Source organism: Hevea brasiliensis, chromosome 3 (assembly GCF_030052815.1).
Source record: "Hevea brasiliensis isolate MT/VB/25A 57/8 chromosome 3, ASM3005281v1, whole genome shotgun sequence".
Lineage (NCBI taxonomy): Eukaryota > Viridiplantae > Streptophyta > Magnoliopsida > Malpighiales > Euphorbiaceae > Hevea > Hevea brasiliensis.
The window spans coordinates 58559844-58577380 of NC_079495.1; the positions used below are offsets into that span (position 1 = coordinate 58559844).

At 32.0% G+C, this 17537-nt stretch overlaps 1 protein-coding gene across 2 annotated transcripts; it reads left to right on the top strand.

Moving 5' to 3' along the window:
• The first annotated feature begins 5433 nt into the window (after positions 1 to 5433).
• LOC110645572 (transcription factor MYBC1) lies at positions 5434 to 9829 on the top strand. 2 transcript variants are annotated; one of them, XM_021798779.2, is made up of 2 exons: positions 5434 to 7127; positions 8166 to 9829. In XM_021798779.2, exon 1 carries the CDS (start codon positions 6156 to 6158, stop codon positions 7119 to 7121), a length of 966 nt encoding a protein of 321 aa, XP_021654471.1. In that variant the 5' UTR covers positions 5434 to 6155; the 3' UTR covers positions 7122 to 7127; positions 8166 to 9829. The 2 variants fall into 2 exon arrangements, with proteins under 2 accessions (XP_021654471.1, XP_021654469.1); XM_021798777.2 differs by lacking the exon at positions 8166 to 9829 and adding an exon at positions 7717 to 8004.
• The last annotated feature ends 7708 nt before the right edge of the window (positions 9830 to 17537 follow it).

Below are 17537 nucleotides of genomic sequence, written 5' to 3' on the forward strand. Positions count from 1 at the left end.
TGTTCATTTCAACTACAAATCTTACTAAGTTCAAGTCCAAAATCATGGAAATAAAGAGTTTAATGGGTATAAGTGCACTAACCTTGAATGGCAGATTTTTCCAAGCCTCTAAACCTCAATTTCCTTCCTCTTGTTGGCTGCCAAGAGCTTGTTTAAGATGTGGGTAAGGTTTTAATGAAGTGAAGTTAGGGTTTAGTGGTGAAAAGAAGAGAGAAAATAAGCTTGATGGAAGTTGGCAATGGGGGTTTAGGGAAAGGTTGATTTCGGCTGCAATTGGGGAGGATGGTGGCTGCTGGATTTTGTGGTTATTTAGTCTTCATTTTATCTCTTTATTAGTTAGTCAAATGGTAGATTAATTGTGATTGGTTGAACATTTTAAATGACATCACTTTGATGTCATAAATAGCCATTTTTCCTCAATTTCTTTTCTTTCCTCCACTACTCATTTTCAATTTAATTTCTAGCAATATTTATTCATATTTTATGTCATATTAATTATTTACTCAACTGGACAAGTCGGCCAAAAATCACCTCGGAAGGCGAAATGACCAAAATGCCCTCCGTTTGGCTTAACGGGTCAAAATCATCTGTATCGATTGAAAAATTTTTCTAGGTATTTTCTTGGCATTCTAATGCCATGGGAACCTCAATTACCCTTCTCTGGAGTCCCAAAAATTATTTTATAATTTTTTCCCCGGGTCTAGGGCTCCTCGTTATGAACCGCAACTTCCCTCCTGCTACCTATCGCTTGGGCACCTACTGCTTTGCTTGGTTGTATTTTATTTCTAAAATTTTTACTAAGTGTTTCTTATTAATATTTGAGTTAATTATGGTTCCCGACTTTAATTTTAATATTTTTTCGGACGTTCTAGTCAGGACCGACACCGATCACCGATGAGAATGCGAATGAGTGGTTACCGGGAGGGTGTTACAATTTTGGTATTTTGTAACTATCTTTTATTTTCTATTGTGTAAATGAGACTTATATAATGTATTTTGATGTTAATGTAAATAGTGAAAATTGTGATTATGAATGAAAAATTTGAGTATTTATTTATTTCTTATACATATGAGTACCATGAGAAATGAATGATTGAGAAATGTAGTTGAAAAATATTGAGTTTTTGATGATTATTGGAGTTGAAAATGATTGGATATGATTATTGGAAGTGTTTTTCACAAGTTCCGAAGAACTGTTTTCTCCATTTTTAGCCGGTACTCTGTCTGATTTTCTATAAAATTTTCGGAACCTCAAATAAATTATAATTTCAATAAATGACTTAAATGAATTATATTTTACAAGTTATATTCAAAACTATGATAAAAATTAATTAAGGAAGAATAAAAATAATTAAGATAAAATAGAGTGTTTCGGTACACCGTGTGACATATCTTACTCGGATATACTGTAGACGGGTAAGGGGTGTCACATTATACGTGAATTAATTATTTTAAATTACTTAGTTATTTTTCCTTATTTATGCACCACTAAGCGTTATGCTTAGCGCGTTGGTTTTTACCACGCGTAGGTACTGGAGAGCACCAGCAGCCGCAACAGTAGCAGGAGAGTACAGATAGAGAGGATCAAATCTGCTACAGGGTCGGTGTCACCTCACCAGTTCATTTTGGCTAGGGCTCGTGTGTATTTAAATTTTGCATTTTGAATCACTGTACATAAGTAAATGATGTAAATAATTTTGGATTGTATATAAATTGTAAATTATTGTATATGTAAACTTTATATGAATGAAATGTAATTTATTTTCTTGAAATTGATATGAGTATGAGAACTGATTTGATGAAATATATATAAATTGTTTTAATAGGTAACATTAAACCCACCATGCACTAATAGAACAGAGGGGACTCTGTCTGGGTCTCCCTAAAAAATGAAATGGGATATAAAAAAAAATTCTAAAAGTGAGATAATAAAATTAAATGAATATTAAATTAATATTATAAACAATAAGACATGATAGGGTGCTCCGACACCGAATGTAGCACGCCTTACTCGCCTACACTGTAGATCGGGTATAAAATAACATGTGAGCAATACCAAAACACAACAATTCTTATATAGATAACTTAGTGTCTCAAGTTTAAAGATTACTTACACTGACTATCACGTGAGTCTTTTCGTAGACACATGTAAACTTCGATATGAAATCCTCGTGCGGATTAATTTAGTGAGCTTGTCACCACAAGCATCTACATGTTAGTTCTAGATATCTTTCATACCTTAGCTTAGTGATAACTATTACTTTCTTTCGTAAAGAAAATAATGTAATATTTACTAGTCTCCATAGTTATATCAATGTCCAATCTCGATATAACATTAACTAGAAATATTTTGGAACAATACAGTTGGAGTCTCACAATTATAACCACATTATAATTTCCACTGTCATATATATTAGCCCCATGGATTATATTTTTATTAGTTAATATTCATTAAAATTAATGTGGGCATTAAAGATAAAACAGTCTTTATTAATAACAATATATATATATATATATATATATATATATATATATATATATATATATATATATATATATATATATAATATCCATTGAAATTTCAGTTTTAAAATGTTGATTTTGACAATTTGTGGAACGATTCAGATTGGATTAGGAAATGCATATTTTAGATTTCTATTTCATTTTTATTTTGAAAGATTTTAATTTCTTATATATCCAAACCATAGAAAAGAATTCTATTGAAGGATTTGCATTTCATTTTTATTTCGGATTGAATCAAATGGCAATATGGCATTTACAATGGCGCCAATGATCGAAGTGATGGTTTCTTATGAGCCCAAAGCAGAAATAATATTATTAGGGAATTGTCATGATTATTAAGAATTTAAATATATATATATATATAAACTTATTTTATAATAATAATTATTTATTATAATATTAAAAGAGTAATTATTAAATAAGTTACAATTTACATATGCAAATTTGAAGAATTAATAATTTAATTATAATTAAAATAATTAAAAAAATTAATTAATAAAAATAGAGAAAAATTAATATACAAAGTCACGTATCAAAATAATAAAAAAATGCCACTTGATAATAATATAAAAGAAAATATCACGCATCAAATTTTTGAGAATACCTTTCTACTTTTTATATATATATATATATATATATATATATATAAATTTGCTTATTAAAATAATAAATCTTCTTTAATTTTCTTAAAGTTTCTTTTTTTTTTTTTTCTATATCTTAGGTTGTTTTAAATGCTATAAGACTGTAACATTATGAATCCAAACTTGAAATTTAATAAAAAAATAAAATTATAACTTTTTTTTTTAAATTAGCTCTATACATTTAAGAATCAAATAAAATTTATTACTTCAACGGCATGTAATAATTTCTTGGATTTTGATGAGTTATTTTTATAAAGATTTAGTGTTGAAAAAGATTATTCTGTACTTTTAAAACATACGTTTCATTTCTCATAATATTTGAGACTCATTTTTTTTAATATAAGAAATAATTAAATTATATGCATGTGTGTATGAGAAACACTTTTTTTCAGCAATCTAAATATATTTTTATGTCAATTAAAGCCAGTCGAACCATAGCTCGGATACATGGAATTGTCTCTTGCATTATTAGGGTAATAAAATTTTCCCATTTATTTTTCACTTGTTTCATATATTATTGTGTTGAAATGATCCTTGAAAGCTCTATAATTGTATGTTGGAATTTTAAATCGTGGGTGTAATTTAGAGTTTCTAAAATACAAAATTGAAGTAGATAATTATTGGGTGGAATCACAAGTCACAACAAAATTATTATTTAGAGATTCAATTATTAGAAGTTTCTGTTGAGGTGGAGAACATCTCCCTCTTTCAAATATCATGAAATTGGGAGATGTAAAGCTTGGAAACGTGGGGATCACGTGATCTCTCAAGTCTAATCAAAACAATACGTGCCCTTGGTTCGACCAATTATAGTTTCCATTGTTTGCAAAGTGAAGGAAGACAATAAAATAAAATAAAATAATTTAAAAAAGGAGCCTTAAGTTTAATGCTGTTCTTTTTTTTTTTTTGTGAAAATCCAATAGTGTTGTATTTTATTTCATTAATAATTAGTAATTAAATGCCTAACATAGATGAAGTAATAATTTAAAAAAAATCTTTCAAAATCACATTTAATTATTTATTTTTTTAAAAAACTAATAATTTAATTATCTTAGAAAAATTTTAAAAAATATATTTATTTTTGTAAATTATTATTTCAATAAAATATATGGCATTAATTTATAAAATAAAATAAAATAAAATATTTTTATTAAAAAAAATAAACCAGATTATGTTAATGCTATAATAAAAAAAGAAATTAAAAAAAAAAAAACAAAAGACGATGAATTTTTCCCTCGTTTGTCAATGTAGTGTGCTGTCCCTACTCTTTCTAAACTACATTTTAATATTAAAACTAAGCTTTACGCTTTAAAAATTGTGTTACATGAATATGCTACTTGAAAATTAATTATTTATTAATTATAAACTTTTCTATTTCTTTTGATTATCTCTTTAATTATTTATTAATTATTAATGAATTTGGAATCAAATTAGTTTCAATTTTTCTTTTTTATTTTTTTTTTCTTTTTAAAAAATCTGCTAAGTGCCCAGACAAAATTCTTCGTCTAAATCATTTTTGTGGTTTCTTTGAAACTTCCCAAAGATACTTTTGCCTTTTCTTCGTTTGGATTTTGTCCGCTTGTGGGCTAAATTGAACAGGTGAACATCATTAACCCAAAGGCATATCTCTCTTTCTCTCTCTCTCTCTCTCTCTCTCTCTCTCTCTATATATATATATAAAGAAATATTTCTGTCAATACAGAGTCAAATCTAGTTATTCTTATTATTACAATTCAGCAATTAGTTATCGTAGTACTGGGCAGATCCGCCCAAAGGATGGATTATAATTAAAATTGAATTGTAATTTTTTTTGTTTTAAAATTTAATTGTAATTAGATAATCTCAAAATTAGAATTGAAATCTATTAAATTTGAAATTATTAAAATTATTATTAAATAAAATTGAAATCCGATAAGAATTAGCTATTTCATTTTATACTGCACTCATTTTTTTTAAAAAATAAAAAATTTCAACGGCTAAATTTAATTAAAATTAAAATTCAAATCAACCCCAGATTAATCTTTAAAATTTAATTTCTATACCTCAAAATTTTGAATAAAAATTATCAATTTAAATCTGAAACCAAATTGAGAATATTAAAAAAATTTTAAAATACAGTCATCATATATAATTAATGATGCACATGTTTAAAAAAAAAAAAAAACTAAAGTTATCCTCAGGCCAAGTCAGTCGATTCCAAATCAACCACCCTCCAACCTAAAGAAATCTCACAATCACAAAGTGACCAAACTTTGCCACTCTCTTATCTCTTACTAATAAATTCCTGATCCCCACTACTGTTGCCGTACAAACCATCTTTGTTGTAAGAAATTTTTTCCTCATTCTCATCTCCAATGCGCGTGTTTTGGACGCTTCGAACCACTCAATGATCTTGTTTCCAAGTACAATTTGTCCCTGCAGCTGCGAAACCTCATAAGTGGATAAATGAATGGGCAAAGAATCAACACCCAGATGCTGTGGCAGCGGCGGCGCGTGATGAAACGAGTGGGAGTATTTGAGAGGATGGGAAATCCTTAAAAATCATAAAATCTTCAAACACTCACTCTCAGTATAAGACCCCCAAATTCCGGAAAAAAAAAAGCACTTATTGCCATTAAAATCATAAGAGAAGCATCAGCAACAGTACCCATAATAAAAGCTGGAAGGAAGAAAACAAGATCCACCTCGAACCTATCTCCATCCTACCCCTCCTTCTCCAAATCTCACCGGCACGGCGTCACCACCGCCTCCGCCACTCCTCAAATTGATTCAAGCTCTAGATTGAGGGAGAGAGTGCGTGAGTGATATCTTTCTTTTTCAAAAAAGAAAAGAAAAAATTTCATATTTGTGTCTCTTGTTTGTTTTCCTGTGGATTTTGTTGTTAGTTATTAGTCCATTTGAATACCCAAATCCCTGAAATCTTTGTTCTCTGAAGGAGAATAAGGAAAGTAGTGGGTTGGGTTTTGGGTCAATTTTTAGCTAAATAAGGAAATGAGGGAAGATGATTCTAATTGGTTTTCAAGATGGGAGGAAGAGCTCCCATCACCTGAAGAGCTTATGCCCATATCCCAAACCCTAATTACTCCTGATCTTGCCCTTGCTTTTGACATCCGTAATCCTACTAACAACGCCACCGCCAACACCACCTCTCTTATGCAACAAAATCAGCCCCCCCCTCCTCCGCCACCCACTACCACCACTCCATCCCCCAATAACCCCTTGCCACCTTCCCAACCTAATTCCGCTGAATACGCTGCCGATTCTGCTGACTTGGGTTCTGGGGCTGCTGGTGATGAGCCTGCTAGAACCCTTAAGCGGCCCCGACTCGTTTGGACCCCCCAGCTTCATAAAAGGTTTGTGGACGCTGTTGCACACTTGGGGATAAAAAATGCCGTTCCCAAGACTATAATGCAGCTCATGAGCGTAGATGGTTTAACTAGAGAGAACGTAGCTAGTCACTTGCAGAAGTATAGGTTATATTTGAAAAGGATGCAGGGGTTGTCATCTGGTGGTGCTGGTGGTGTTAATGGTACTGGTGGTGGCGGGGGAGGTGGATTGGCTGCAGGCTCCGATGCAGCAACTGAGCATTTATTTGCGAGTTCTCCGGTGCCTGCGCATTTCTTGCACCCAGGGAGGCCTAATTCAGACCATTTCTTGCCGTTTGTACCAGTGGCAGCACTGCAACATCATCATCACCAGCAGCAGATGGCAGCAGCCGCCGCTGCAGTGGCGCATCCCCAGTTGCAGAGTCAGTATCAAAGGCAGATGGGGCACTTTGGCCAACCTCCAAATGGGCAGTTTGAGCATACCTTTCTGGCTAGGCAGACACAGCAGCCAGTGCATAGGATGGGGGCGCCAGTGCATAATTCAGTTCCAGGATTTGCGGAAGATTTGGAGTCAGCGAGTGGGAATGGCGGAAGAAAGGTTCTCACTCTGTTTCCTACAGGAGATGATTAAATTTGGGTAATTGTTGACTCCTTAATTAATATTTGATTTTTTTTTCTACGTTTATTTAGCTATTGGGTTCATGTTAAATTGGTGTTTACTGGTAGTTCTCTCAGATTTTAATTTAGGGTCTTGATTGTGATGGTTGTGTTAGTTGTTGTTGTTGGTAATCTTCAGGGTAGAAATTGGCTTTGGCCTTCCAATTCCAGATCCAAAAATTTCTGATGTTGCTCTTGGGTATATTTTGAGTGATTGGGATTGATGGGTAGTGTCATTTATGGTGTTCTTCAATTCCTATGGGCCCCTACTCGTGTAATTAAGTTGTTGGTAGCAGTCCCTATTTCCCATGTAATCTTCTGGTGATGTATATTGATAGTGAGGTCATTCTGGGCAGAGACAATCTGTCTTAGTGTCCATGGCAGCTACTGTTATCAGTCTTACCATATTTGGTTAATCTGGATTTTGTAGAGGGTTTGCAATATCCCAGCATATATTGGGATTCGGCTCAGTGTTCTTATATTTTAGAGTCTTCTTCCTATGGAGGTTTAATTGTCAGTGTTCATGATGGGGCAATTGGAGCATCAATTATCTGAATTTGTGCTTGCAGATGAGGATAAATAATGCTGGCAAGTGCAATATATGTTCTGTAGGATCTAATTATGGGGTTGGTATCTTTGGTTGGCACATTTGGCACTGAGTCTCTCAGCAAGGTCCAAAATCTCTTATGTATTTGAGTCTCTCTTTTGTTTATTAGATGATGTTATGTAGAGGTGACTTGTACTTGTACATTGTGTGACTTCATAGAAGACTAGAGCCCAATGTGAGGGGTTTAAAAAATCCTGATGTTATTATTAAACTGTTAAATTTAATTTAATGCTCCGTGAAAGTTTAAGTAGCTTTATTTTCCCATATAGCCATGAAATTATCATTGTTGCTTTTTTGGAATATGCATTTCATGTTGCATAGATAATCATTTAAAAGCTGCAATCATATATGAACCAAGGTCTCTTCTTTATTTTATAAGATATTTAGTCACATTTTCTCTTGTTGTTGAAGCTTGAGCAGAACAAAACAAGTGGTATGTTGAGAATAACTCAACCAGAATTCTTTTTTCCTGTTTCCATTTGAAATGTGAAAGAAACTTGAAAAGAGATGAAATGGAGGATATTGGTGGAGCAATGCGTTACATACCTTAATGATTAATTTGGAAAATTTGAAATGTTCAAACTGTGGGGTTAGAGTCACTGTTGTAAGACTTAAAATGCTTAATGATTATGTGTATATCTTGGAATTTTTTTTTCATTTTTTTGAGTTTTGTAGTATCTGAAATTTGGGAGATGGGTTTTTATTTCAGTTTATAATTTGCTAAAATTTGTCATATATTATTTATGCTTAGCATGCACCTTTCATTTCCATCACATGGTTCCTTATTCGTTTATCCTTTGTAATGAATTGGATTGAATCAGCTTTTAGGATTAAATAATGTTTATCAGAAACCACATGAGGTATTTTCCTTTTGAGAATGTCATGCTGATTTCAACCAAATCATGCTCTGTTTCACATGTCCCAGCATTGTTCATTGTGGATTTGATCTAAATCATGTTAGAATTGAGTTGGGTAAGTTCTTTCATATTTTTTTACTCATTGTTTTGAGAATGTGAATTGTTTACCAAGTCCTATTAAATGATCCATAATAGAATTGATTGGCCTCTGGGGATTTTGGTTGGACCATAAGGAGTTCCTATAAATTTCATAGATGAAATATAGGACTTTTTTGGATCCAGTTGACACTTTAGTTGGATGAAGGGTTTGTCTGTTTCTAATGTCGAGGTTGAGTGTACGGTCAGAAATAAATCCTCTTTAAGCGTCGTGCCAGATGAGAAATTCACACAATAAGCAGTGGAAGTATAGAACTGCACACTGATTTCATTTCAATCTAAATATTAAAACCAAAAGTACATCCAATTTTGAGAAATTGTCACCGACTTGTTATCTATTTGAGGCTGCGGGAATTGTTTTTCAACATTGAGTTTTGCCTACAAGTTAAATTCTTTTTGTTAGAGCCGTTTTATTGTTTGCTATGAGGTGTTTATATTTTTGGGCTTGCTATCAATTTCTATAAGGTTTTTTGAATTGTGGTTGGCGAGTGTTTCTCGAAACTTTGAATGATACTGAATGTCTAGTTGTTAATGAAACAGAAATGACCTCTGGAGAATCACGAAGTAAGATGTTGCAACATTTAAGTGCTCTCTTTTTTCTACACTTATTACTCTTCTCATGATTGTTTTATTTAAAAGATGCATTTGAGTTATAATGGTTTTGTACTCATCTTTCTTCTAAGATTGAATTGGCTTCTTTCTTTCAAAGTTGGTTGCACATCGGTTATTGCATTTCATTGTCACAGCAAATTAGCAGATCAGAATTTTGGATCTGATATCAAATAGGAGCCTTATTTCTTTTGTGAACATTATTATGTCCTGCATCATCATACTATAGCACAAGGTTTCCATTGTTTACGGCTAGTATTACTGGGGTTTTGGAATCCTATTGCCTCCCCTAGGTTTTGTAGAGGTGCGTCTAGCTCACCTAAACAAGAAACTCTGAAGCATTATCCTAATCCTAGAAGCAGATGCAATGGAATCTTGTTCATGTTAGGAAACATATGGGATATTATTGAGAACAGGAAAATTAATGACAAGAATAAAAGATGTGTTTGTTTAGTAATTGATTTAATGGGTATTGTTTATTTAATAAGACTAGATTCATGATTAAGGGCAGCTAAGCATGCTTCTTATTTGGTTTACCACGATTTGTTTATTATGGCACGTTGACAGTTTTGAGCAAAGTTTTTTTGAATAAATTACACTTTATTTGTCATTGAAGTTTGTTCAGCTTTGAGCAAAAACATGGCCTGGCCACGTGGGCAATCTGGTGATTTGTGTCACGCGCACACCATCTTCTTCACTAGCTCATTATTTATTTTTTTTTTCCTTGGTGCGTACCTTTGTTGATGGAGTTCATTAAGCGAATTTCATAATCTCATTATTGATGTAACCGCAGATCTCACCATAAAAATTCTAATTTTGTATCATGTTGATAGGTTAGAGAACACTAACCAACACTTCTGACAGTATACACAATTTACAATGATTACGTCTAATTAGAAGTGATTAATTAAAGTAATTAATTGATAGCTATAAAAGGTTGATGAGCTCAGTGCTGGCCAAGATGATGGTAACCCATGCTTTGTTTAAACATTTACTTTAGGCATAAGCAAATCATAATATTGGCAGTTGATCGTGTGTGCTTAACAGAACAATCAATTACTCACCTCCGCACAAGCGAAAGAACGAACTAGTTGTATGATACTGGAAAGATGCATTAATGAAAGAGAAGCAAACTGAAACCATACCATATTAATAACAGAAACAAATGGATAGCAACACAAGAGTCTGGACAATTACTACCATTGATCTAATTTTAAACATGTTTACCAAAACAATTATAAAGAAAGGAGAAAAAGAGCTCGAAAGAGTGTTCCTTAATTAACATAGACAATACAAAACATCAAAATAAATTATACAATACCTGGTAACACAGCACGTCTAAATTGAGCATAGATCATCGCAGCACTTGGCTATTGCTTATATGCAGCATCTTTGGATCCCACCGAACAAAAGGGCCTTGTAACTGGGCTATGTATTAATCTTAGGTGATCATCACAATATCATCACTTCTAAAACAATCTCTGGAGAAGGAAAAAAAAATTAATAAATCTCAGGTTGATTTTGATCCATCAGGCATCAGTATTCTTTCAACCCAATGCTGGGAGGGGCAAAAATAGGAGCAAAGTATCAACTTTTCCATGGACAAATGCAAGGGTTTAAGAACAAAAACTAACGCATTTATCGTGTTGTGCAGCTGCAGCGTCCTGCTTCCTACCTTCACATTCTCTTTTAAATCCAAGCTCTGAACATCGAATCATGATGTATAAAGTCTCAAGTTTAATGCTATCAAACTTTTTTTTTTTTTTACTTTCTCCTACACATAAAATAAAAAAAAAAAAAAAAACTTAAGAAGTCCTTGTACTTTTTGTTGAGAGCCAAACAGATCCTGTAGTTTCTAATTAAGACTAAATAAATTTTTATCTAATAATTTTTTTTTATAATAAAATACTATCTTTTTTAATTTTAAATATTTACAATTATTTATTATTTTAATTAAAATAAAATTTAAAAACAAAAAGAAATTGAATAATGTGATAAAAATTATTTACTATTAAAATTATTTTTTTTAATATTTTATTATTAAAAATAGAGAAAATAATATTTTATTAAGTGATGACTTATTTAGCGTTAATTAGAAAGCACATGAATTTATTTGGCCTAAAATTTTATTTTGGACTTATTTGGAACTCAACTGAAAGTATAAGGGCTTATTTGATCTTTTCCTCCTATAAATTAGTCACTCTCTAGTAATATCTCACTTTTAACTTAGGCCACATTTGATAGGCTTTAATGAAATGTAATGCAATCAATTTTTTTCATTGAATTTTGAATAAAAAATTTGATAGTATTACATTATAACTTACCAAAGGTAGCTTTAGTTCACTTAGGGATGGCAATAGGTTGAGTTTTTGTTGGTATCGATCCGACAAAATCCTTATAGAACATGTTTGGATAATATATAATCAGATTTGAGATGGATTTGGATTTACAAAATAATACCTGTGACTGCTTCTAGTCAGGTTTGGATTTTAAATGTTAAGTGTCTATTACCTAAACCTGTTTATATAAATACATAATTAAATATAAAATATATGGTTTTTATAATAATATTTTTAAGTTTTTATATATCTTATTTTATAAAAAAATAAAATTTAAATATTTTATGAAATTATTAAAATTTTAAAATATAAATTATTAATAAAATAATTTTTAATCTAGATTATTAATTAATATATATAAAATTAAACGACTTCAGGCATTTTTTGAGTAATAAAAAATGGGTTTGAATAGTTGATAATAAATTTTAATCAGGTTTAGGATGGGTTTGGGTTTTAATATTAATTAGACTTAGATTTGGGTAAGGTGATTTTCGTGAATACCCTACTTGTTGTCATTCCTAAGTTCACCATGTACAAGCCAATACTTACCAAATAAGACAAATATAGTATTACTGAACTTACATGTATAGTCAGTCATTAATCTATTAATATCATTGAGGTTGCCATCTAGGGCAACCAACATTTAAAATCAATCACTTAGATTTGAGCATTGGCTGCATTTCTCAAAATTAAAACCATCAACAGACCAAACAAACATCACAAATGGAATCATTAAGGTTTTTCACCAGGACAAGGGGCAAAGGATCCTTAAGGGTAATGTAATAGTCGGTGTTATTATTATTAGATAGTGGTTGCAACAACCATTACTAATGAAGTTTTTAAGACCAATTATCTAATGGATTGTGCCCTTATAAGAGGTTTAAATTTGCTACACAATGATCATTACATTAACAACCATTATTTAATTAAGTGGTTGACAATCAACAACAATGATTTTACATATCAATACTCAGCCCAAATGCCTTGAACCTATTTCCTTATTACTATTATTACACTAATGATTGTATAAATATTCTCTAGAAACATTTTTCTGCAAAGCCTCTATGGAAAAATGATATAAAATAAGCAATACCATAAGTAGTTATTTCTAAACATTTGTCAAATGAAAAAAAAAAGGAGAAGAATGTTAAAAAGAAAGAAATTTGTTTGCTCTTCTATTATATGATTATGTTGTCATTTGTCAAATCAATACAAGGCTGATAAAATATTGTCTTTACAAAAAAAAAGGAAAAAAAAAACACAATTGAATTATCATAATTCCAAAGTAAAGAAAATTTAACGGGACGCAAACCTCTCAAACCATTCCCTCCCAAACCTCACAACCCTCTTAGCTCCTTCCTCTCACCACCCAAAATGCCATACATAGACCGTACATCAACCATCTTCCCCAAAAAATGGCCTACCTAGCTGTATTTCTATGTTGCCCAACAACCATCCTAAGCATAATCCCATGAAAATGAACCCTTCATTTAGGAATCTTCCAACAATCTACCTAAAAAACTTTCTTGATTATTCAACAATGAGAGCTATATGGAATATGGCCACAAGATGTTGTGGACATCTTTATTCCGAATAGGTTAAGTAAGGGAGGGAGGCATTTTGGATTCATAAGGGTTGCATCCATGCTTACCTTGTATAAGTTGCTCAACATACTGAATACTCTTTGGATTAGGAATCATAAGCTTAGGGCTTTTCTAGCATGTTCTATTAGGAATTTTTTTGTGAAGGGTAAAGAGGCATGGAGTAAGTGAGACTCTTCTGCTTAATAACGTACTTATTGGTGTAAGAAAGATTTGTCTTTGAATGGACAATTAATAGCAGTTGAAAACTTAAAGGGTTTAAAAGGGAGCTTCCATCAATAGTTGGAGCCCTTGGATATTTGTCCTGGGAAGTCAAAAGTAGGGAATTCTAATGCAGAGCATGTTATGGGTGGTTGATACAAAGTCCCAGTAGAATTCAAATAAGAAAACAATAAGTGGCTTGAGCACTCTATTATGGCCATACTAAGAAATATTCATTCAATCCCTAATCTTTAGGATAGATTCTTAGTTAAGGGTGTCTTCTCCATTAAGTCTTGCCAATGGGTGGAAAGTTTGCTCTTCTTGTTTTTAATATTGTAGAGTCTATGTAATGGTTCCTTTCTTTTGATGCCTCTTAGCTTTCTAAGTAGTTTATGGATTTCAAGCCATTGGATGCATTACTCACCTCCCTTAAAAGGCTCATAAGCTTAAGACTTTCAGGGGTACCTTTATATCTATGGACAAAGCATTTTTTTTTTAAATGGATTGGGGACAAGTTTGGTTCTTTTACAATTATTAACACTCATACTCATTTGAAGTCTAAAATTGACATTGCTAGAGTGTTCATTGTTACTAAATGACTTGGCTTTACTAATCAAGCATATGCCATAGATGTGGATAAAATGTGATATAGTCAAATTATATAAGAATTTAGGAAGCATATTCATTACATTTTGTTAGTGATTGGCTACTCTCATTGCATTTTATTAGTATTTTATTATTTCATGCTTATTTTGAAGTTTTTTTTTAGTTTTCTTTTTAGTTTTCTTTTAAATTATGTGTTAAATTGGTTTGATTCCTTGATTTCGGCCTTTATTAGGTGTCTATCGATGGCCCAGGATGGTATGGAAGTGATTGGGAAAGCATTGGAACACAAAAGTGTAGGGAAAAAGGGGCCAAAGAATAACATGGCTTGTGTTTTCCATTACATGGCCTGTGTTAGTGTTGCAGGAGAAAGCACGCCCCATGTAAAGAAGAACACGACCTACGTTCTGGGTGGAATCAAATTACACGGCCCATGTTATAAAAACACAACCCGTGCCATGTTTTGAGCTGTTGAAACACCAAAAATGATATTCCAGAATGTTACATGGGGTAGGGCCACGTAAACTAAAAGAATTACATAGCTCGGGCTGTTCTCAGTGACAGAAAATTAGATTTGACCCCCTATGACTTCTGGCCATTCCTAGAGACTTTCTAAGGCTTTAGGATTCTGAAACGAGGATTTTTTGGACAAATATAAATACAAAAAGTCAGGGTTTTAGCTGGGATCAACCTTTTTACATTTATGAAAGCACATTACCTTAGAGGGAGGCAAAAAGAGAAATATATTTATAAGATTTTTAGAGAAAGTTCTAGTTGAAGTTTCAAAAGTCCAAAGCTACAATTCTCTATTTGGGTTCTTTCATTCTAATTTCTTCTCATGTCTTTTCTTTGTTATTTATTAAACTTGATTATAAAAGTCACCATGTGTGAGTAGTTTCTTTATCTAGGGTTAGAGATATAGCACTTTTAATTCAATTATGTGTTTGGTTTGATTTTATTTAATAAGCTGGGTATTTTGTTCTTTGATTTAGTCTCATGTATTTTTAATAAATGCTTTGTGTTAAACTCCAGTTAGTATTAATTTTAGATATTAATCGATGAATTGAAAGGTAAAGAATAATATTCGAATAATAGGATTTTGAACTTAGGATTCTTGATCTAGAGATAGGCTAGAATTCTATGTGGATTTAATAATTAATCACAAAAATATAATGGATCTTAATTAATTTAATCACCATGAAAGTAGGGTTTAAGTTGATTAAGATATAACTTGAGTGCCTCGAGAGAGGAATTAAGTTAATTTAGGATTAATTTTCTTCAAAGTAATAATTTCTCATTTATTGAATAAATTGGATTAGGTCTATAATTGATCAAAGTGTGAACTCTATCTCTGGAATACTTTCATTAATTGATATTTAGGTTTAGTTAATTGTTTTAGATTTTATTTCATTTAATTTAGATTTAATTACTATTTTTCTACAATTGGATCTTCTAGATAATTGTAATTACTTTGTAGTTTGGTACTTAACATGTTCCTAATGGGAACGATACTCATTCATTACCTTATTGCTTGTTAACGATCTGTGCACTTACAGGATTTTACATAATAAAGTGCAATATTGCATTAATGTTGTTGAAGAAATGGTTTGTTTTAATTCGAGTTCTAGCCATTATAATGATGAAACTAGTTTGAATTGTGAAGGTGAGAAAAGAGAAGGGTGTTTAGGGAACTCCTTACTGAGAATGAAGGTTTTCTCACCAATGGGGATGAAAATAACCCTTGCTTTAATTCTAGAAGTAGGGATAGTCATTCTACTGAATTTGGAATATCCAGTGATAGTAATGGTGCACACCTATTAGAAAGTCTTGGTGGGGATGAAAAAGTTAATATTTCCTGGAGTGAAAATATGGCAATCATAAAATCTTTGCCTTTGTTGTTGGTGCTAGGTAGTATCAACCCACCAAACAACTGTCATTGTCCACTGCATGGTGCGTTGATTGTATCCACCAATCAAACCTTTGTTACTGATGCTGTCAAATGTACTTGTGATGGTTGTGACTCTAAAGTGGCTCCTAAGGATCTCAAACCTAGCAATTTGTTAGCTATCAATTTAGAGGATCAAGGAATTACTCAATCTTATCTTTAAGTGCCTCCTCAAAACTTAAAAAGAACACTGATTTGAATTAGGATCCACTTCCTTGTGCTTTTTCTCTCCTGGGCCTTTGGTTGGGTCCCAGAATGATAAACATATCTCTAGCCTAAGTTCAAATAGTGAGCTTCCCTTAATTCATTTTAAGGCTAATAAACTATTGAAGCAGAAGACTAAGACTCGGCCCATTAAACAACTTTGGGACTTTTATCCCAAAATTGCTTTTGGAGAGAAGAAAAGAGCATCTAAGATGCAGAAGGAGCAATATGGAAATTTGGCAAAAGTGGGTTGTGCATTTTTAGTATCTAATAGTGACATTGTCAGATGAATTAACATTTTGCAAGAAGTTACTACTGAGGATTTGGTTACCTCTCCAACTACAAAAGCTTCTTTGACTCTTCAATTTGGGAAAGGTCTTGGATTTGTATTCTCTAGAAATGATGGGTAAATCACTTAGCATTTTGGGAATCAGGTTTCGAAGGCATCTCTTCACCAAGAGGAAGCTTCTTAATAGTTTCTTTTCTACTTCAGCAATGGTTGTTAGTCATTCCAACTGGCATTGTTGTCTTGATGTTCCTTGGATCTATATTGTTAAGATGCTATCTTATTTTTGAATCCAAATTTCTTTTCTACCAATTCAGGCCTCTAGTTTGCGTTGAGGTGATTTTCTTTGCGTTTATAAGATTTATTATCTAGCATGTTTTCCTTTTTATCATGGAATTCTAGACGAATTGGGGTTGTAACACCCTCACTGTAGGTAATCCATACATTCTACTGTTCTGACGACTAACATCTGCTCGGACAATCAGGATATCTGGAACTACACTTAAACTATAGTAAGGAGGCATAAATTGATGGAATAAATATTAAGAAAATATAAGAAAAATTAAGAGAAAATAAAAGAAATGAAATTCAACTAGGTTAAATGAGCTGAGGTTCCGGCGATGGGTGACCATACCGAGAAGTAACTGCGAAGACAGTTGCCGACTTCAGACCTACGAGGAACCCTAGGAAATAATTTTTAGGACTTAATTAAAGGCTTACTGAGATATAAATGACATTAAAAATGTCATAGAAAATTTAAGAAAATTTATTAATCGATATAGATAAAAAATAACCCGACAAGCATAACGAAGGGCATTTTGTTCATTTCAATCTCAGAGTTGAATTTTGACTTAAATGTCAATTAAAATGAGAGAGATTAAAACACATAAAATAAATTAAATCATGAATTATGTAATGGAAAAACGGAAAAGAAAAGAAATTAAAATATAAAGGAATTATGAGGTAAGCATGATGTATAATG